This window comes from Chlorocebus sabaeus, chromosome 12 (genome assembly GCF_047675955.1).
Source record: "Chlorocebus sabaeus isolate Y175 chromosome 12, mChlSab1.0.hap1, whole genome shotgun sequence".
Taxonomy (NCBI): domain Eukaryota; kingdom Metazoa; phylum Chordata; class Mammalia; order Primates; family Cercopithecidae; genus Chlorocebus; species Chlorocebus sabaeus.
In genome coordinates, this window is record NC_132915.1 from 62623653 (window position 1) to 62646448 (window position 22796).

At 40.3% G+C, this 22796-nt stretch overlaps 1 protein-coding gene, 1 non-coding gene and 1 pseudogene across 2 annotated transcripts in view; all 3 read right to left on the reverse strand.

Annotated features, from left to right (window-relative positions):
- Positions 1–22796, reverse strand: part of UBAP2 (ubiquitin associated protein 2) — a 132630-nt gene that overhangs the window by 33700 nt on the left and 76134 nt on the right. Inside the window, exons 9-12 of the mRNA XM_073021725.1 lie at positions 16720–16785; positions 13795–13847; positions 6511–6578; positions 3678–3867 (exon numbers count right to left, since the gene is read on the reverse strand). Of these exons, the coding sequence (XP_072877826.1) occupies positions 3678–3867; positions 6511–6578; positions 13795–13847; positions 16720–16785 (377 nt within the window). The remainder of the gene's footprint in view (positions 1–3677; positions 3868–6510; positions 6579–13794; positions 13848–16719; positions 16786–22796) is intronic.
- Positions 3154–3235, reverse strand: LOC119624641 (small nucleolar RNA SNORD121A). Its single transcript, XR_005240794.1, has one exon. It is a non-coding gene; the product is annotated as a small nucleolar RNA SNORD121A (small nucleolar RNA).
- Positions 20616–21318, reverse strand: LOC140712961 (oligosaccharyltransferase complex subunit OSTC pseudogene; annotated as a pseudogene).

The window sequence follows — 22796 nt, forward strand, 5'->3', positions numbered from 1 at the left end:
CAGGAGAACAGCTTGAACCCAGGAGGTGGGGGTTGCAGTGAGCCGAGATTGCGCCACTGCACTCCAGCCTGGGTGACAAAGTGAGACTCCGTCTCTCGTGTGTGTGCATGCATGCATGCGCGCACACACACAAGATCAAATATAGGTCAAAGAACTGAACTTAAGGGCTAATATTCCAAAATGAGACACTGCAATACACAGGTATTTGAAGTTGACCAAATACCATGGACACTATTTTCATTTCAAGCTGTTTAGATGACTAACACCACCAAATATGCTCCATAAATAAGCACAAGGAAAATAATGTTACTCCTCCCCCATTTGTCCTGTCAGGTCGATATCCAAAGAGGATGAACTATAAAAGACAATGGAAGATCAACTACATTTTTACATATCCAGATCATTCTGAAATGTAAGTTCTTCATCAAAAATAGTATTTCTTTTCCTTTTTTTTTGAGATGGAGTCTCGCTCTGTCACCCAGGCTGGAGTGCAGTGGCATGATCTTGGCTCACTGCAAGCTCCGCCTCCTGGGTTCACTCCATTCTCCTGCCTTAGCCTCCCGAGCAGCTGGGACTACAGGCGCCCACCACCACGCCCGGTTAATTTTTTTTTTTTTTTTTTGTATTTTTTAGTAGAGACGGGTTTTCACCATGTTAGCCAGGATGGTCTCGATCTCCTGACCTTGTGATCTGCCTGCCTCGGCCTCCCAAAGTGCTGGGATTACAGGCGTGACCCACCACGCCTGGCCCAAAAATAACATTTCATATCCATTTAAGGTCAAAAACAAGCACTTTGCCTTCCCACAAGTAAGTTGAAACAATTACTTCTATTATCAACATTCAAAGGCAAGGAATATCCCAGTTGTATAGAAATCCAAACTTCTCCACTTTGAGTAAAACATTAGGTTACAGACAGCTGTGACACAGAATCCGCTCATACTGAAACAGTTGTGCTAACATTACTTATCACTGCTCCAGATTGTTTTTTCAGGTTGCCCAATAAACCAGTCTGAGGTTGCTACCAAATCGCAAAAATCCAGCTCAAGTCCACTGATTCAATGAAGGCTTCCGAGGTGATGACTCTCTTCATCCTGTTATCCTACATAATCCCTAACATGCATCAGCTAGTTTTATCAAATGCACCGTGTGCTTTACAACACAGCGAAATTACTGAATCAATGACTACTGCCGTGCCCTAGGTAATACATAGCATAGGCCTCTTAAGTCCACCTACACATTTAAATCAATGGAGAGACTTTTAAAATGTATACAATACACACATGTGCACACATGCACATACACACAAACAGTGCCCAAATTCCAATCCCAAAGATGAAGACACGTTTTGTTTCAGAGACTCGGGAAATACCATCCCCACTTCTGTTGCTGTTGTTATTTACTAGGTTCTCCAGGGATTTTACTTTATAATAATTATTATTTAGAGACAAGGTCTTGCTGTCAACCCAGGCTGGAGGGCCACAGAACAAACTCCTGGGCTCAAGTGATCCTCCCACGCCAGCCTCTCAAGTAGCTGGGACTACAGTAGCGAAGATTACAGGGCATGTGCCATGACGCCCAACTTATTTTATTTTAGCAAGATGAGGTCTCGATATGTTGCTGGGCTGGTCTCAAATTCCTGGGATCTCAAAATCTTCCTGTCTCAGCCTCCCAAATTTCTGGGATTTACAGTGATGAGTCACTATGCCTGGCCTCCCCAGTGATTTTTTTTTTTTTTTTTTTTGAGATAGAGTTTCTCTCTTGTCACCTAGGCTGGAGTGCAATGGCACAATGACAGCTCACTGCAACCTCCACCTCCCGTGTTCAGGTGATTCTCTTGCCTCAGCCTCCCGAGTAGCTGGGATTATAGGCGCCCACCACCAGGCCCGGCTAATTTTTGGTAGAGATGGGGTTTTACCACGTTGGCCAGGCTGGTCTCAAACTCCTGTCCTCAGGTGATCCGCCCACCTCGGCCTCCCAAAGTGCTGGAATAACAGGTGTGAGCCACCGCGCCCAGCCCCCAGTGATTTTTAAAGTGCTGTAGGGTTGAGAACCACTGCTCTATTACAACACCACACAATTCTTATTCTGCCTTCTCATGTTGGTCATTCTCATGCCGGTCACGACATAAAGCAACATATCTGAAGATCACTGTGAAAACTCAAGTCCTTCTTATCAACTCAGTGGACAGGCATAGATTTCAGCAAGTCAGGAAGGGCATTACATAATTATACTAGTAGTAGAGGGAAAGGCAGAGGAGGAAAAGACTCTGGTGCTTCAATTAAAAATCAGGGTTTTTATTAGGCCTTCTCAAAATAGAGAAACCTTGGGCTGTCCTACTTCAAAGCACTGATACCACCTCATATACCAATGATACTAAAAACACCAAGTCCCCAGGCCCAACACATGATATGGCTACACAGAGTAGAAAATACTAATGAAAAGTTTAAATATTCAATTCTCAATTTTATCAGGGTAAAACAAATGATTTGACTCAGGGGAGAAAATTGTTTCTCAGGAATAAATTTCAGTAAAAACACAGCAACAAACTAAAATAATTATCCCTAGTAAGAGCTGTAGTTCTGCGTCCATAGAACTTTCCAACTTCCTCTTGCCAGCTCAGAACTTCCTGCAGTTGGGTAGGAACTTCAGTTCACCATTCTAAAGCAACATTCTTGTATAAGCTATGATCTAAGCTTGTACTTCCATGAGCCTATCTTCACAGCCTTCACTAACAGTTCCTGAAGTTCTTTCTGGATGGGAGCTTAACTCACATTGGAAGTCAGAGTCATACAGCACTAAATGACACTGTTTCAATAAAAATACATCCAAACTATAAGGGCCTCTGTTAATCTTTTGGCATTTTAAGAAAATGTAGCTTATTTTACGGTCTTAGGGAAAAAAAAAAGCAAAAAATACAAGCACCTCGGCAGACTTAGAACTGTTTGTACATGATTTTACAGCAAGTCGATTCTGATAAACTTTTGCATTTAAGTAAATTGGAAAATAAGTGAGAAATTGAATATACTAACTATAGAGACAGAATATGAAACAAAATCCAAAGAAAACATTATTCAGAAGAAAGGGGTGCTTTCAATCTCAAGAGTGATCATCAGTTGAAAGAATTCGACAAATCATAAAAAAATTTTTATCTTTGTCCAGGAAACTCAGGTAGTTAAATTCCACATGGAATCATCAGCTATGTGCTTGGAAATTACCACATCATTGTTTTCTGGACTGAGATCTACTGTAGAATTTTCTGATGTTTTGTTTTAGAGATAGGGTCTCGCTCTGTCACCCAGTCTGGAGTTCAGTGGCATGATCATGGCTCACTGCAACCTCAAACTCCTGGGCTCAAGTGATCCTCCAACCTCAGCCTCCCAAGTAACTGAGACTACAGGCACACACCACCACACTCAACTAATTTTTGTTGTTTGCTTTTTATGTAGAGACAGAGTTTTGCTTTGTTGCCCAGGCTGGTTTCAAACTCCTGGGTTCAAGTAATCCTCATGCCTCAGCCTCCCAAAGTGCTGGGATTACAGGTATGAGCCATCATGCCCGGCCTTATTGTAGATATTCTTATATGTAGAAAGTAATTATAAGGCATGTATCATATTCTAGAACACATTTGCTAATGGGTACATTTCTTAAAATCCCATACTGAAATAAAAGTGAGTTACCAGGCTCTGAGGAGAATACGAGTTGACAGCAGTGGAGCTGCCAGTCCCTGGTGCCATCTGATTGTTGTGTTGCGAATTTGTAAAGACAAGGGCTTGGCCAAAGCCCTGCTGTTGGGAAGTTTCAAAGGAGTTGGCTTCTGAGGCTTGACCGTGAGGAACAGGCTTCTGGAGCAAGGTTACCAGATCAATGCTAAGCAGACAAAAAACAATGAGGAATCAGTCATAAGCAAATCTTACCAACAAATGAATCTGAGAAGTCAATCAATATTAGTGAATTTACATTAAAACTCAAATGAGGAGAACCTTTGGAAAATGGGGTTTAAGGGGGCAAAAGGAAGGTGTCATCCACACAAAAAAGCATACAAAGCCACAGAGACTAAAGCAGGGCTTCGCAGAAAAGAGAATCAAAAGGTGTATTGAGAAATTTTCAGAGTAATGACTAACGCGTTTTAAACTTTGAAAACCTGGAGCAATAAAGTAAAATTAACCAATTTTCTCAAGTTTGGTTCACTTTACCTAGAATATTTTATCAATTTATTACCTAAAACCAGAGTTCCTAATAAATCTGTATTTTTAGGGAATGAAGACCTCACCTGCAGTAGACAATTCAGTAAGTTTCACTTTTTTTTTTTTTTTTTTTCCTGAGACAGTGTCTCACTCTGTTACCAAGGCTGAAGTGTAGTGGTGTGACCCTGGCTCACTGCAACCACTGCCTCCTGGGTTCAAGCGATTCTCGTGCCTCCCCGCCTCCCAAGTAGTTGGGATTACAAGTGTGTGCCACCATGCCCGGCTAATTTTTGTATTTTTAGTAGAGACAGGGTTTCACCATGTTGGCCAGGCTGGTCTCAAACTCCTGATCTCAAGTGAATCGCCTGCCTTGGCCTCTCAAAGAGCTGGGATTACACGTGTGAGCCAACCTACCTGGCCAAGTTTCACATTTATCTTAAATTTTTACATTCTATCCCATAATACATTTAAGTGTGTGTATACACACATACACATACACACATACACATACACACGCCCATATAATTTGATCTTTAAAATATTTAGGAATAAAGGCACAGTATAGTAACAAATATATTGTTAACCAGAACTCTTAAAACACCCCCAGAAAGACAGATATTCCAATTTGGACTACCTGACAAGAGTAAGCTACAAACTTCCTGTACCAACTCTTTTCTAAACTTACCTAGTGTAGTAGGACCTGCCAGATGCGCCAGATTACCTAACCCGGTAATGAGTGCTAGCCAGTCCTTTCAAAGGCCAGTTCCCATCAGTTCTCCTAACTGACATTCTCACCATGTCAATGAGACAGGCAGATTCTGGGACAATTCAAGACTCATTCCTGACACATGGCAAAGTTCCTAGCCCTGAGTTCCTCTCCCTTATAGACTATAGCCAAGTTGAATTTCATGACAATGATCCCAGTACATTCACTGAATCATAAATACAACAGAAAAGGTATGTGCATTTAACAAGAAACTCTGAACAATCTCAAAACAATATACTACAAGACATAATCGTTAATCATTTCTATTTCCCTACAATGAAATCTCATCACCATCTCATTTAGCATGAGATTGATCCTGTTAGGTTCAAAACTGTCTTCATTTCTAAGGTATCATATGTATCCAGTCTTATCTTTCCAGATCACTACACTTTGAAACCACTTTCAAAGATGTTTAGAGTTAGTGTGAAAACTAGAATGTAAATAAATGCTCTTCAGTCATTTGGTTCAGTGCACATTCTAAGAATGTTGTTGTTACCCCATAAATTCCTTCCTTTTCTGTAATCTAGTAGAGTAAAACTAGTAGAACTCAAATAGAATAAGAGATCTGTATTAGTTCCAGAAGATCTAAATAAATGGTGTATGAAGAAATCAAAGGATACAATGTATTAAGTTCATTCTGTCAAAAAAAAAAAACAAAAAAAAAAACAGGTCTACAACAGTGAAAATAGCAACCATTTAAAAAGTTTAGGCCAGGCAGGCTGGCTCACGCCTGTAATCCCAGCATTTTAGGAGACCGAGGCAGGCAGATCACGAGGTCAGGAGTTCGAGACCAGCCTGGTCAATATGGTGACACCCCATCTCTACTAAAAATACAAAAATTAGCCTGGCGTGGTGGCAGGCACCTGTAAGTCCCAGCTACTTGGGAGGCTGAGGCAGAAGAATCACTTGAACCCAGAAGGTGGAGGGTGCAGTGAGCCCAGATCACGTCACTGCACTCCAGCCTAGGCGACAGAGTAAGACCGTCTCAAAAAAAAAAAAAAAAAGCCGGACGTGGTGGCTCACACCTGTAATCCCAGCACTTTGGGAGCCCGAGGTGGGTGGATCACCTGAGGTTGGGAGTTCGAGACGAGACTAACCAACATGGAGAAACTCTGTCCCTACTAAAAATACAAAATCAGCCGGGTGTGGTAGCGCATGCCTGTAATTCCAGCTACTTGGGAGGCTGAGGCAGAAGAATTACTTGAACCCAGGAGACGGAGGTTGCGATGAGCCGAGATCACACCATTGCACTCCAGCCTGGGCAAGAAGAGCGAAACTAACGTCTCAAGAAAGAAAAAGAAAAAAAAAAAGTTTAACATGATGTCTGCAACAACTGCTAACAAATCACAAAAATGATTACTATTTGAATTCATCAGTGGATACATCAATTAGGAAATGACTGAAACTCTGTCAGATCACCAAGTAGTAGTAAAATAAAGGTTAGCCTTGGATAAAAATGGAAAAAATAGAAACAGACCCAAAAATAAAAATTCTTTTCCTGAGGCAAAAGATTTCAGTAATGCTTTGAATAACAAATATAAGATGGCAAAAAGTATTTACCTTTGCCCAGGTGAGATGTGATTCTCTGCTGGAACAGATGAGGCAGTGAAGACCTTTGTTTCAGAAAGCTGTATGGAAAATTGAAAAATTTAATCTTATTCTATATACTATTAAACCTAAAACACAGACTTCCTGATCATTTGTAGCCATCAGTAGTCTCTTACACTTCACGTAACAGCTATTCTAAAGAAAATGAAACATACAAGTGACAAGTAATTTTCAAGTGAATGCAAATTTTTTTTCTGAGACAGGGTCTGGCACTGTTGCCCAGGAAGGAGTGCAGTGACGTGATCTCGGCTCACTGCAATCTGTGCCTCCTAGGTTCAAGCAATCTTCTCACCTCAGCCTCCTGAGTAGCTGGGCCTCCAGGCATGCACCAGCATGCACCACCACACCGGGCTAATGTTTGTATTTTTAGTAGGGACAGGGTTTTGCCATGTTACCCAGGATAATTTCTAATTCCTAGCCTCAAGTGATGCACCCACTCGGCCTCCCGAAGTGTTGGGATTACAAGTGTAAGCCACGGCGCCCGGCTGCAAGTGAACGTAATTTTAGATTGAAAAGCCTACAAGAATGATTTCAAATCAGGAAAATGAGATTAATGGTAAACAACACAGTGAAACACTCAAACCAGGGCTCAACCGCAGACTCACTTCTCTATTTGTCGTTACACAAAATGAGAATACCAATAAACCCATCAACAAAGCTACCAAAAATGCCAAAAAATTGAGAAGGTGGCCAGGAATGGTGGCTCACACCTGAAAGCCCAACACTCTGGGTGGCCGAGGCAAGAGGACTGCTTGAGGCCAGGAGTAAGACTTCATCTGTAGGGGGAAAAAAAAAAAATTGGCTGGTCATGGTGGTGTGCACCTGTCCCAGCTACATGGGAGGCTGAGGCTGGAGAATCGTTTCAGTCCAGAGGTTGAGGATGCAGTGAGCCATCATCACACCACTACACTCCACCCTGGGGGACAAAGTGAGATCCTGCCTCAAAAGTCATTAAGAAGTTTGAAAAGGTGAAATAATTGATGTTTTCTCCCCCCAAAGACAGATGTCTTTAGTATTTAATTGATGAGTAATTTTGCATTTCATTTTTATTAAACCAAGGGTTTCTATTATTTTTAAAAAATTAATTTTATCACATTCTAACACAACCAATAAACCACAAATATTCAAACCAAATAACTGAATAAGTCTGGCATACGTAGGCTCCCATGAAACCACCACCACAATTAGGACAGTGAACATATTCTTTACTCCCCCACAATTTCCACCTGTCCCTGTGGAATCACTCATTCCCACCACTTGTCTGCATCCCCAGACAACCACTCACATGCTTTCTGACACTACAGATTAGGCTGCATTTTCTAGAATTTTAAATGAAATCATAAAAGTATCCAAATCTTTATTTCTCGCTTCTTTCACTCAGCATAATTAGTTTGAGATACATGCACATTTTTTTTTTATTTTTTATTATACTTTAAGTTCTAGGGTACATGTGCACAATGTGCAGGTTTGTTACATATGTATACATGTGCCATGCTGGTGTGCTGCACCCATTAACTCATCATTTACATTAGGTAGATCTCCAAATGCTATCCCTCCCCCATCCCTCCACCCTACAACAGGCCCCGCTGTGTGATGTTCCCCTTCCTGTGTCCAAGTGTTCTCATTGTTCAATTCCAAACTATGAGTGAGAACATGCGGTATTTGGTTCTGTTCTTGCGATAGTTTGCTGAGAATGATGGTTGCCAGCTGCATCCATGTCCCTACAAAGGACATGAACTCATCCTTTGTTAAGGCTGCATAGTATTCCATGGTGTACATGTGCCACATTTTCTTAATCCAATCTGTCACTGATGGACATTTGGGTTGGTTCCAAGTCTTTGCTATTGTGAATAGTGCCACAATAAACATACGTGCATGTATATTGTTTTAACTCACTTTTATGGCATTCAGGATAAATTTTTTGAAACTTCAACTGACGTTAATAAGAGATACGTGTTCTTTTTACGTTTTCAATGTGGGGACTCGGCTTTGAAAGCCTGGAAAACGTTGATCTAATGAGGTAACATGGAAAACATAAAAATGCTACTCAAAAGAGTCCCATAATTCTTATCAACTCTAAATGTCTCAGAAACACTGTTTAAAACCAGACTTCCTGCTTCAGACAGTATGTGTAAGCAGGAGGTAAAGCAGACAGTAGGTGTTCATTTTCTTCAACAATATAAAAGTGCTAAACTGTTTACTGTTTCAACAAGTCAACAAGAATGGCCTAAGTTGCATCCTATTCCAAAACGGTGTGTGGGAAGGGTTTTTTTTTCTTCTTCTGCTTCTTTTCTTTTCTGGGAGACAGACCTCACTCTGTCACCCAGGCAAGAATGCAGTGACATGATCACTGAGGCTCACTGCAGCTACAAACTCAACTTCCCAGGCTCAAGCATTCCTCCCACCTCCACCTCCCAAGTAACTGGGACTACAGGCACCTGCCATCACACACAGCTATTTTAAAATTTTTTTAGGCCGGGCGCGGTGGCTCAAGCCTGTAATCCCAGCACTTTGGGAGGCCGAGACGGGCGGATCACGAGGTCAGGAGATCGAGACCATCCTGGCTAACACGGTGAAACCCCATCTCTACTAAAAAAATACAAAAAACTAGCCGGGCGAGGTGGCGGGCGCCTGTAGTCCCAGCTACTCGGGAGGCTGAGACAGGAGAATGGCGTGAACCCGGGAGGCAGAGCTTGCAGTGAGCCGAGATCCGGCCACTGCACTCCAGCCTGGGCGATAGAGCAAGACTCCGTCTCAAAAAAAAAATTTTTTTTGTAGAGACAAGGCCTCCCTGTGTTGCCCAGGCAGATCTTGATCTCCTGGGCTCAAGCGATCCTCCTGCCTCAGCCTCCCAAAGTGCTAGGATTACAGGCATGAGCCAATGTGCCTGCCCCAAGGTAGCGTATTTTCATATTTCCAGTGAATCCATTTTTGCCTGAAACTTACAAATTAAATCAATTTAAGAAAAAGAAGTGTGAGGTAAATGAGAACTACTATAAACACTGACATATGTAAACATGGTAATAAAACCCTGAACGGTTCCCTTTTTTTTTTTTTTTGAGATGGCGTTTCGCTCTTGCTGCCCAGGATGGAGTGCAATGGCGTGATCTCGGCTCACCACAACCTCTACCTCCTGGGTTCAAGCAATTTTGCTGCCTCAGCATCCCAAGTAGCTGGGATTACAGGCATGCGCCACCACACCCAGCTAATTTTGTATTTTTAGTGGAGACAGAGTTTCACCATATTGGCCAGGCTGGTCTCGAACTCCTGACCTCAGGTGATCCACCCGCCTCGGCCTCCCAAAGTGCGGGGATTACAGGCATGAGTCACCGTGCCCAGCCTTTTTATTTTTATTTTTTTTTTGAGACGGAGTTTTGCTCCTGTTGCCCAGGCTGGAGTGCAATGGCGCGATCTCGGCTCACTGCAAGTGCCTCCCGGGTTCAATTGATTCTCCTGCCTCATTCTCCCAAGTAACTGGGATTACAGGCACCCACCATCATACCCGGCTAATTTTGTGTTTTTAGTAGAGACAGGGTTTCACCACGTTGGCCAGGCTGGTCTTGAACTCCTGACCTCAGGTGATCTACCCGCTGCTGCCTCCCAAAGTGCTGGAATTACAGGTGTGAGCCACTGTGTCCGGCCTTTTTTTTTTTTTTTTAAAGGAAGGGCCAGGCACGATGGCATGCACCTGTAATCTCAGCTACTTGGAGGCTGAGGCAAGAGGATCCCTTGAGCACAGGAGTTTGGGGATGGAGTGAGCTGGGCAACAGTGCAAGACCTAGTCTCTAAAATGAAAAAAAGGCTGGGCGCAGTAGCTCATGCCTGTAATTCCAGACCTTTGGGAAGCCGAGTCAGACGGATCACTTGAGGTTAGGAATTCCAAGACCAGCCTGGTCAACACGGTGAAATCCCGTCTCTACTAAAAAAACAAAAATTGGCCAGGCATGGTGGCACGCATCTATTAATTCCAGCTACTCAGGAGGCTGGGGCGGGAGAATCACTTGAACCCAGAGGTGGAGGTTGCAGTGAGCCAAGATCGTGCCACTGCACTCCAGCCTGCGCGACAGGGAGAGAATCCATCTCAAAAAATAAAAAATAGATTAATTAAATTTTTTAAAAAAGGAGAAAGGAGGTGACTAGTTATTGTTCTAAAATCTAGAAAGAATCTAGGATTCACATTTTAGATTATTCCCCTACCAATCAGCATGACTTTGTATCACCTCAGAGAAATTTAAATTTTTTTGTGATTCCAAAGAAAAAAATAACTAAATTCTATCTGTTAACTCTTTTCACGAATTACATATTTTGACACAGCAGAATGTTAATGTCTCTCTGGAGTACATGTACTGCCTGATACCACATGTTCATCAAAAGACTTCATGTGACCCACAGAAAACTCCAATAATTTAGGCAGGACAGCTATTATGATATTCATTATACAGATGAAAAATAGGAGGCTCGGACTGGAAAGACGCCTTGTTGAAGGTCAACAGCTAGAATTTACACAGAATTCTGTCTTCTGATCCCTTGCTGATTTTCTAACATGCCTGCTGATCCTGACAGGCAACCAGATGTAAAGCTTTTAGCCCTGCAACCTTCTCCTACCCCACCTCGCAACAAAACCCTAGCAAAAATTCTAATAATACAAAACATTTATATGTGGGATGGTTCTGTACAAAATAAGGTAAGGTGCCCAAAGACTGTTCACTTTGACTTCCCTTTAATACTAGTGCCCAACCCTCCACTGGTTTAAATAACCACTTATCAAGTCCAGCTGCTGATATTAAAGGTATCAAACATCATACGAGTATGATGCACAGCCAGGGATAGCTAGAGAGCCAGGTGGCATCATAACACTAAGGACTTTCAATTAGTATGTAGCAGCAGTGAAAATATCCCCCAAATCCTAACTAAATGAACATGTCTACTCTCATCTTTGTCACACTCTACCGAGCTCACTCCTCACAAGGCAGATTTAATCCTGCTTAAAAAAGGAAGCAAAAGTGCAAAGTTTAAAAAAAAAAAAAAAAAAAAAAAGCTTGTCCAAAAATTGCTTAATTTTGGCCAGGCATGGTGGCTTACACCTGCAATCTTGGCACTTTTGGAAGCCAAGGCAAGAGAACGGCTTGAGCCTGGGGGGTTGAGGCTGCAGTGAGCTATGATGGCACCACTGGACTCCAGCCTGAGCGACAGAGCAAGAGCAAGGCCCTGTTTCAAAAAAAAAAAAAAATTAAAATACTTATTTTTTACAAGGTAAAATGAACCTATCTATGGTAGTGGGTTGTTCAAACACCACTTAAAACACAAATAATACTGTATGTGAAGGAGTAGTAAGACCTAAGGAACAATGCCCTGCCTAAGGTCATTAAACAAGTCAAGTAGAAATCATGTGTCTTGTTTCTCATTCCAAGCAGGTCCTGTTAGCATAAATGGAAACACATATGGAGACAGAGAAAAAGATAGAATCTCAAAGTCTGGGTCATTGTAAATAGTTTTGAGGATCTGTATTTGTAACCCATTTATTCTTTCCCGCTCAATATCTGCTCAAACTCTGTGTCAAGCAGATACCAAACTCAAGAGTTCTAGAACTTGATAGTCAAACAGAAAAGAGGTATAAAATATGGTATTGGGTTATTTATCCCTTTTTCTCTTTATTATTTAACTTAATTTTTTTTCCAAAAAAAATACTATGCTGAAAGCAGAACTTATAGACTGACAGGACCCAGAAGCTAGTGTAATATGCTCAAAAATATCTGTGGAATAAAGGAATTTTTTTTTTTTTTAAAGGGTTCTTCTAGTGAAAAGGGGAAGAGGTTGGGCATGGAACCAGAGCAACCCTATTCAGGTTAATTTCAACTGTGACCCAAAATATAGACTCTCCTTTAATGAAAATATTCTAAAGAATAATAGTTCACAAATCTGGGCAACAGTGTCAGCTGGCTATCAGGTCAAACAAAACAGAGATAAGCTTAAAAAAAAAAAAAAAATCAATCCTACTTAACACCTGGTAATTTTGTTTGTTTGCTTTAAGATGCATTCTTGCTGTCACCCAGGCTAGAGGGCAGTGGAACAATAATGCAGCACTGAAGTCCTGGGCTCAAGAGATCCTCCTGCCTTAGCCTCCTGAGTAGCTGAGACTACAGATGCACAACCACACACCCAGGTAATTTTTTTTTTTTTTTTTTTTGAGATGGAGTCTCGCTCTGTCACCCAGGTTGGATTGCAGTGGCCGGATCTCAGCTCACTGCAAGCTCCGCCTCCCGGCTTTACGACATTCTCCTGCCTCAGCCTCCCGAGTAGCTGGGACCACAGGCGCCCGCCGCCACGCCTGGCTAGTTTTTTGTATTTTTTAGTAGAGATGGGGTTTCACCATGTTAGCCAGGGTGGTCTCGATCTCCTGACCTCGTGATCCACCCGTCTCGGCCTCCCAAAGTGCTGGGATTACAGGCTTGAGCCATCGCGCCCAGCCGATAATTTTTTTATTATTATTTTTTTGTAGAGACAGGGTCTCACTTTGTTACTCAGGTAGGTCTCATATTCCTGGCTTTAAGTGATCCTCCTACCTTAGCTTCTCAGAGTGCTGGGATTATAGTTGTGAGCCACTATGCCCAGCCTAACACCTCAACTTTTTTTCTTGTTTGGTTTTTCCAGTTTCCCAAATCATCTTGACACTTGGTCATTTTTAAGCATGAAAACAAATATTCTCAAAAATCTGAAAACACTAAGTTCCTTCTAAGAAGCATCTGCTAAAAAAGCCAACTCTCTAAAACCCTGGCTACGATGATAAAAAAGAAGCCAAGATGAGATAAGATGTCTCAGGCTCTTTCTTCCAAGTAACAAAGCCCCCAGCAAACACCGAAAGACAGGTATCTGCCGGGCGCAGCGTCTCACACCTGTAATCCCAGCACTTTGGGAGGCTGAGGCAGGTGGATCACCTGAGGTCAGGAGTTTGAGACCACCCTGACCAAAATGGTGAAACACCGTTTCTACTAAAAAAAAATACAAAACTAGCCAGGCGTGTTGGCACACACCTGTAATCCCAGCTATTTGGGAGGATGAGGCAGGAGAATTGCTTGAATCCAGGAGGCGGAGGTTGCAATGAGCCGAGTTCATGTCACTGCACTCTAGCCTGGGCAACAAAAGCAAAATTCCACCTCAAAAAAAAAAAAGAAAAAGAAAAAGAAAAAAAGAAAAAAGAAAAAGAAAGAAAGGTCTCATCTGACAGCAAACACTTACATCTTCAGTCCAGTCTTCTGTTGTCCACTCCTCCACAGAATTCTTCCAAGCCCCTGTTGGGAAACAACAGCAATTAAAGTTTATACCACAAAGTCAAACACAATCTGAGTCCAAATGAATCCTTTTTGTGTACTATTCAGGTAAAGATATATATACCTCACTAGCAATTTAGTTTACAACCCAAGAAACAGGATGATCTTAATCTATTCTCGGTAAAATCAGTAATACTTCTTTTCTCCCCTTCTTTTTGAAGTCATGTTTACAAATGCAACTTGACTAGTAGTCACTATCTACATAACTGCAAATCAGTGTTTCAAATGGATTTTGCTTCAATATAGGTCACATCCAAGCAATGCTGCCATGATTAAGAAAGTATGGACATAGCACAAATATAGACATTTAACAATGGTTTGATTTCTTATGATGTAGTCTTTAAAACAAAAAATTTCATTTTAAGGTAAATCTGTCTTGGACCCTATTTTAGTTGGATTACTGAACTATGAAATTTAGAGCAGCATCCTTTTAATAAAATGTTAGCTCTACTATATGGTTTCCTAATAGGTCTCCAGCAAAGTTTAACATTACTCTTGCTCATATCAAGTCTGCTGCTTTAAGTTCTGAAGTCAGTATACAGGATGCACTCAAACAGTTCTTACAGACACATCCATAACACATCTAAGTACTTTAAAGAAAAGTGTTGCTACTCAAAAAATGCTTACTTACAGATCTTATATAAGTAGAGGGCCATTGTTTATAGTATGTACTAAAAAACATGCCCATAGAAAACGGTTTTAAAGGAAATACACTAAGAAATTAACGACGACGAACCCCAGAAAGCGGGATTATGGATGTTTTCAGTTCCTTTATAGGAAGCAAGGAGTTAATCATCTGACACACAAAATTCTGTTTCTCTCCAAAAGTTGTGTATGGAGAGGGAAGAGGAGGAGGGGCGCGCTTGTGAGACAAAAGAAGTCAGGTAACCATGTCTACCTTTCTTAGAATCATGTAAATAGTGGAATAACTGACCTCCTCCTAAGTAAAATGATGATTGTTTCTTAGAAAGAGTCCTTATTTGTGGAATGTTTTTAACACGATGTACTGATTTCAGATTGGGATGGCTCTCTGTGAAATATGATGTAAACTGGGTGTAAAATACAGATGGTTTCAAAACCGAAAACATTTAATTCTGAGAAACCACTAATAACACTGGAAATTTGGAGGATGAAGTTAATGAAAGCCAGCATGGTAAGACAAAGCTTGATGGGGAAGATGAAATATACACACACACGGATATAAAGGATACACACACAGGGATACAAAGGAAAATTTCCAGGAGAAAAACAATGATGAAACATTATAAAAACCTACATAAAAAATATTAAAAGTATTCTAAAGCTTAAAATATACATTCTTTTTTCTAAGTTTTAAAACTGCAATAAAATACACATAAATTTGAGCAGCTCAGCCACTATACATACAGTTAATGTAGTAAGTTAAAACAGGCTTTTATACATGATATGTAGTAAGAATGACCTACCATGGCAATTCAGGAGGTATCTTAAAAATAAAAAAAAACAGTCTGGGCATGGTGGCTCATGCCTGTAATCCCAGCACTTTGGGAGGCTGAGGTGGGTGGATCACGAGGTCAGGAGTTCAAGACCAGCCTGGTCAATATGGTGAAACCCTGTCTCTACTAAAAATACAAAAATTAGCGGGGCATGGTGGCGTGTGCCTATAGTCCCAGCTACTGGGGAGGCTAAGGCAGGAGAATCGTTTGAACCTGGGAGGCGGAGGTTGCAGTGAGCTGAGATCATGCCACTGCTCCAGCCTGGGCAACAGAGACTCCATCTCAGAAATAAATAAATAAATAAATACATAAATACATAAATAAATAAATAGGCCTGGAGCAGTGGCTCATGCCTGTAATTGCAGCACTTCGGGAGGCAGAGGTGGGTGGATCACCTGAAGTCAGGAGTTTGAGACCAGCCTGGCCAACATGGTGAAACCCCGTCTCTACTAAAAATACAAAGAATTAGCCAGGGGTGGTGACTCACACCTATAAATCCCAGTTACTTGGGAGACTGAGGCAGAATTGCTTGAACCCGGGAGGTGGAGGTTGCAGTGAGCCGAGATCATGCCATTGCACTCCAGCCTGGGCAACAAGAACAAAACTCCATCTCAAAAAAAGTAATAAAAATAAAAATAAAATAATAAAAATAATAAAAAAAGACTGGCCTACCACTTTGAGAGCAGTATTTTGAAAATAATTAAACACAACTTTGGACTTGCATAGTAGGGTGAGAATCTGAGTACATTTAAAAGCAAGTACAAGGCACTACTTAGCCTGAAGGAAAAACAGGAAAACAGTTAAAAGCAGAGATGCAACATGATAAGAGTGGCGTGTCAGGAAATTACAGGGAAAACTCCCATGTCAGAAGCAAGTGCCACATTGCAGGAACTAGCCATACAGACTATAAAAAATTCCAGACATTAAATACAGAAGGCAGAGGCTCAGGTCCTAATCATATTTTGGAATATTAAAATTTTAATTTGGTTCACATTAGACCTACACCCCAAAACATAAGGGAAAAACTTCAACAATCCTTATTTTCAGCTTAAAATAATATATTCGAGATGAATGCTTCATGTTCAGTTTAACTTGGTGTTAGTCCTCTAATGAATGTGTTAAAGAAGGCCACTTAGGAACAAGGAAAACAATGGTGAAAATTCTGTGGCACCTTGAAAGTCAATCAATCAAACATTTCCATTAGCAAACTGCAAATTTGATTACCAAATAAATGGGTATAGTTTACAAACATTTATCTGATAAATTTGTATTAGCTAGCTTTGATAAAAAATGAAAGATATTGCAAGCAATTTATAAGATTCTTAACTTAAAAAATTAAAAAAATTAAGTATTCATACCTTTGAGTCCATAAGAACTTTTGTTTGACAGATCCTGAGCTACGTTGTGAGTATCTGATGCCAGTTCTGTGGACCAATGTAAAATTGAGGGTTTAAACATATCAAAAGAATGAAAGTATTCATCACAAGAGAAGACAGTCACCGTCAAAGCTATGTATACGCTGCGTTACTGCCCAAGGACAGTGAAATGTAATTGAAATCCACACTCTTACAGGTCACTGCAAACCAAGTTATGAATTTTATCCCTGATGGCTCTTGGACGCTCAAATTACTTCAATTATTCTCACTCTCATGCCCATGTTTACCAAGTTCCCTTCTCACTCATCAAAGAGAGTATTCTAATCTGTTTAACAGGTACCAGTTTCTAGAAAACTTATCAATTAGCATTCTGAGTATACACAAGTCTTTCTAGTTTGGTTAATTTGAATGCTCCTCACATTGCGAACAGATTTGTGGTTACTGTACTGTCAACAGTTGGGTTTCTGAGCCTATAAGGCCGAGTCCTGGACTCAGAACTCCCTTATCAACAAGCCAATACCATTCTGTGAGGCCTCTGGAAAAATAGCCAGCACCATCAGCTGATGACATCCTTTAACTGTATTCTACAACAAACTGGTTTTGCTTATCTAAATGCTTTTCAGCAAGAAATCTGCTACTTTAAATAATAAGTGAGAGGAGATGAAAGAAGAGAGGAGGAAAGATAAAATAAGAAAAAAAGTAACTAATTGATTAATTCAACATTCTGCTTCAACAGTTGGACAACATTCGGCTTCAAAGCCATGGAAGTGGGCAGAGCTTCCACACACAGTTCTTCCACACTGTGTGGAAGCTGTGCACAGTGGTGCAGGGCTATAGTCCCAGCTACACAGGAGGGTGATGGAGGAGGATCACTTGAGCCCAGGAGTTTGAGGTTGTAGTGCACTAAGATTATGCCTGTGAATACCAACTATACTCCAGCCTGGGCAACAAATTGAGACCCCCATCTCTTAAAAAAAAGAAGAAAAAAAACATCAGTGGAGGTATTACTAAAGGCACTATAATATCACATACAGATTTTTGTTTGGATGTGTTTTCATTCCACTTTTATAAAAACCTAAGAATGGGGTTGTCAGATGGTATGATAAAGGTATGCTTTCCCACCAGGCATGTATATGAGTACCTGTTATTCCACAATCCTCACCAGCACTTGGAATTTTTCGTTTCCTTTAAAGTCATTTTAATAGGTGAATGGGCGTAACTCAATGTGGCTTTACTTTGTATTTCCCCAAGGACGAATGATGATGAGCACATTCTTATGGATTTGTTTGCTATCCATTTATCATCTTCCCTTGTAAATGCAAATACTTTGCTTTCTATGAACTTTTTCTGTTAAAATAATTACAGATTCACAGGAAATTATCCTTCACCAGTCTCTATGTTGAAATAGACATTACACAAAATTTACCATGTCTAACCCTCTTCAAGTGTACAATTTAGTGGCACTGAGTATATTCCCAATGCTGTACAATCACTACTATCCATTTCTAGAACTTCTTCCATTTTTTTCCCCATTTTTAATTGCTCATTTGTTTTAGGGGGTTGTTTTCTTATTACTGAATTGTGAGAGTTCTTTATTTATTTTGTATATAAGTCCTTATCAAATATGGATTTTATATAAACATTTTCTCCAAGACTACAGCTCATCCTATCATTTTTCTCTTCAGAAGAATTTTACAATTTTTGATAAAATGTACTTTGTCAGTTTTCTCTTTTATGACTCAGGCTTATCAGATTCTATATAAGAAATCTTCACCTAACCTAAAGTCACTAAGATTTGCCACTATAAGTTCTTTGTAAGTTGTACTTTTAGGTTTCATGTTTAAGTGTAAACTTGCAGGGTAATTTTTGTATACGGTATAATGTATGGCATTGAACTGCCTCATAATCTTTGACAAAAAACAATTAGCCATATGTATATGTAAACTACTATGCTATTGATTTATATGTCTTGCTTACTGTAGCGTTAGAGTAGTTCTTACAATTAGGGAGTGTAGAACTTTTTTTTCTTTTCAAAACTGTTTACGCTACTTTAGTCCCTTTAATATTATATAAAAATTTTAGAGTCAAGTGGTCAAGGCCAGGCAAAATATCTCACACCTGTAATCCCACCACTTTGGGAGGCTGGGGTGGACAGATCACTTGAGGTCAGGAGTTCAATACTGACCCAGCCAACATGGTGAAACCCCGTCTCTGCTAAAAATACAGGAAAAAAAAAAAAAAACCAGCTGGGCATGGTGGTGCACACCTGTAATCCCAGCTACTCAGGAGGCTGAGGTAGGAGATCACTTGAACCCAGGAGGTGGAGGTTGCAGTGAGGTGAGATCGCAACACTGCACTCCAGCCTGGGTGACAGAGTGAGAATCCATCTCAAAAAAAAGAATCCAGTTGTCAAAAATCTGAGAAGATTTTGATTGGAATTATGCTGAAGCTATCGATCAATTTGGATAGAAATGACATTTCAAAGATTTTGAGTCTTCCAATTCATGAACACTGAATATGTTCCCTTTTATGAGGGTCTTCTTTTATCTTTCCCAACATGTTGCATAATATCAACATACAAATCTTGCATATACATAGTCAGAAATACAATTATTTCTTGTTTTTTTGGTACTCTAAAAAAAGTACTGTTTTTCTTATTCTTTGTTTACAATTGTTCATTGCTAGTAAAGAAGCACCATAATTATATTTTAATGCTGGTTATAATTCTATACGCATTTGTTAGAATTCATCCTCTATACCTCTAAAGGGAGAATTTTATCATATATATATATAAACTACATCAACAAATTTGATTTTTTTTAAAAATCAGTGGGGAATATTTACATGAGATGGACTACCATGGATTAATAAATTCAAAGACTGAGTCAATAAAAACTAAATGTCACAACAGTAAGACTAAAATATATTAAAGTGGTATATCCCTCTATTTATTGTCTTATTTTCTCTCAATATTGTTTTCTATTTTTTCTAATCTTACATATTTTACATATCATTAGACTTATTCCTAGGTATTTGGTGTTTTCTGGAGCTACTATAGCAATTTTTTTCCATTTTCTGTTTGTTGACGATTTACAGAAATACATTCATTCATGAAACTTGTGTCTTGCATTTTGTGCTTGTGAAACTCTCCAATAATTCATCTATAGTTTCTTTTACACAATCACAGAAAACAACGGTTTATTCTCCCTTTCCAGTCCTTATGACTTACTTATTTTTCTTTATTGCACTGGCTAGGACCTCTAGAACAGTGCGAATGGAAGCAGTGACCACATGTTTTTATCCTGTTCCAGAGGAAAAACACTCAATATATCACCATTGACTGTAATACCTGCTGTAAGTTTACAGATATTCCTTATCTGATTAAGGAAATTCCTTGTATTTCTAATTGTCAGGGTTTTGTTTGTTTTTAATTAGAAAAATTATTTCTGCTCCTTTCATAGATCTTATTGTTCAGGAAACAGTCATACATACATATTTGGAATAACGTATTATCACACTCCCTATTAAAAGGCAAGGCACCATAGGTAACACTGATCAGCCATCCAGAATTCTCAACTTATGGAATCTTGCTTCTTGATTTTACATTAATTCTGAAAATCAGAAATGTCACCTACAAAAAAAAGTTAAAGGGGCTGTAAAACATAATCACTTTATTCAATATTATATTTGTAAACTGGAGTATATTTTCTTTAAAAAACGAAAAACTAAGAAGAAAATGTCACTCAACATCACTGATCTCAACAGATCAGCAGGAAAAAAAATACTATGATAAACTTGTCTCTGATACCAAGAAGAAATTTTACTCCAAGCATCAATACACTTCCAGTGCTTTCACTACATATTTCTTTATTGCTGCTCTTCATTCTTTTCCACATTTCACAATAGCGGATTGGTACAGACTTTAAAACTTCATTGACAGGAGCAAATCCAGTATCCATTGATTTATTCTCAAAAGGCACTCTAACCGATCAGATTGCCTGGCAGTTTCATTCTCATGAATACTCTAACTGTAAAAAAAAACTCAATAGGACACAAACAAATCCAAAGAATAGAAGAAGAAATCTGCTGCGTTTGGGGATATCTGGTGCATTTGACTGGTCCAGGATTATGAAAACTAAACCTCCCACTATAAACAGGAAGCTGGATGCAAGTCCTTCCATAATAATATATTGTCCATTTACTCTGTACACCAAGAAAGCTACTGGCCTCTGATGCCCATGTTCATCGGTCACAGAGCCAACACTTGGGGTTCAACAATAACATCATAAATTATTCCTCTGGTCATGAGGAAGCAAGACACCACCACCAAAGCATACACAGTCATGACAGAAGGCATGTGCAGCCTGGTCGGCTTCGTCAGCTTCACGTTGGGACATTCGAGCACTAAGAATGGGCCGTGGTACAAAGTCTCCATGTTGCTGGAATCAAAGACCATTATCCGGCTCAAATCCCACATGCCATTCAGAAACACTGTTGGTTTGTTTTAATCATGAATGAATATTGAACGCTTTTCCTTACAGAAATAATCATAAGGATTTTTATCTTTAATTCTGTTAAATGGATAATACTTATTTCTGTATTTTTATATATAACACACATAACATGAAATCTACCCTTTTACAGTAGACGGCTGAATAATTTTTAGTATATTCACAATTTGTGTAACCATCACCTCTGAAACAAACCCCCTACTCATTCGTAGTCACTCACCACTTTTCCCAAATAGTTCCAGTCCTAGGCAACCACTAAGCTAATTTCTGTCCCTATAAATTTGCCTTAGACATTTCAGACAAATAAAATCATAAAACACAATATATGTGGTCTTTCTGTGACTCTGCATACTATTTTCAAGGTTCATTCATGTTGTAGCATGTACCTTAATTCCTTTTTATGGCTGAACATTATTCTATTCTATGTATATTCTATATTTTGCTTATACATTCATCCATTGATAAACATTTGAGGTTTCTTCCCCTACCCTGACAGACCTGTTCAATAGGAAGTATGGGTTGTTTCTACTTTCTTATAATTATGAATTATGTTGCTATGAATCTTTTTGTACAAGATGTTTATGTGAACCTACATTTTCCTGTCTTTTGGGTATGCATCTAGGAGTGGACTGATTTGCTTTTTAAAAGTTAAACAAACTAAGCTGGGCATGGTGGCTCATGTCAGTAATCCCAGCACTGGCTGGGTGGAAGGATCTTTGAAGCCAGGAGTTCAAGACCAGCCTCTGCAACAATGCAAAATCTTGTATCTACAAAAAATTTTAAAATTCACCCAGTGCAGTGGTGTGTGCCATAGTCCCAGCAATATGTACTAGGGAGGTTAAGGTGGGAGGATGGCTTGAATCCAGTGGTTTAAGGCTACAGTGAGTGATGATCACACCACTGCACTCCGGCCCGGACAACAGAGTGAGATGTTCTCTTAGAAAAAGAAAAGAAGGTGGGGCACGGTGGCTTACGCCTATAATCCCAGCACTTTGGGAGGCCAAGGTGAGTGGACCATTTGAGGTCAGCAGTTCGAGACTAGCCTGGCCAACATGGTGAAACCCTGCCTATTAAAAATTCAAAAAAATTAGCCAGGCATAGTGCCGGACACCTGTAATCCCAGCTACTCAGGACGCTGAGGCAGGAGAATCACTTGAACCTGGGAGGTGGAGGTTGCAGTGAGCCAAGATCATGCCGTTGTACTCCAGCCTGGGTGACAGAGACTCCATCTCAAAATCCCCCCACCCCTGGCCGGGCGCGGTGGCTCAAGCCTGTAATCCCAGCACTTTGGGAGGCCGAGACGGGCGGATCACGAGGTCAGGAGATCGAGACCATCCTGGCTAACCCGGTGAAACCCCGTCTCTACTAAAAAAATACAAAAAACTAGCCGGGCGAGGTGGCGGGCGCCTGTAGTCCCAGCTACTCGGGAGGCTGAGGCAGGAGAATGGCGTGAACCCGGGAGGCGGAGCTTGCAGTGAGCTGAGATCCGGCCACTGCACTCCAGCCTGGGCGACAGAGCGAGACTCCGTCTCAAAAAAAAAAAAAAAA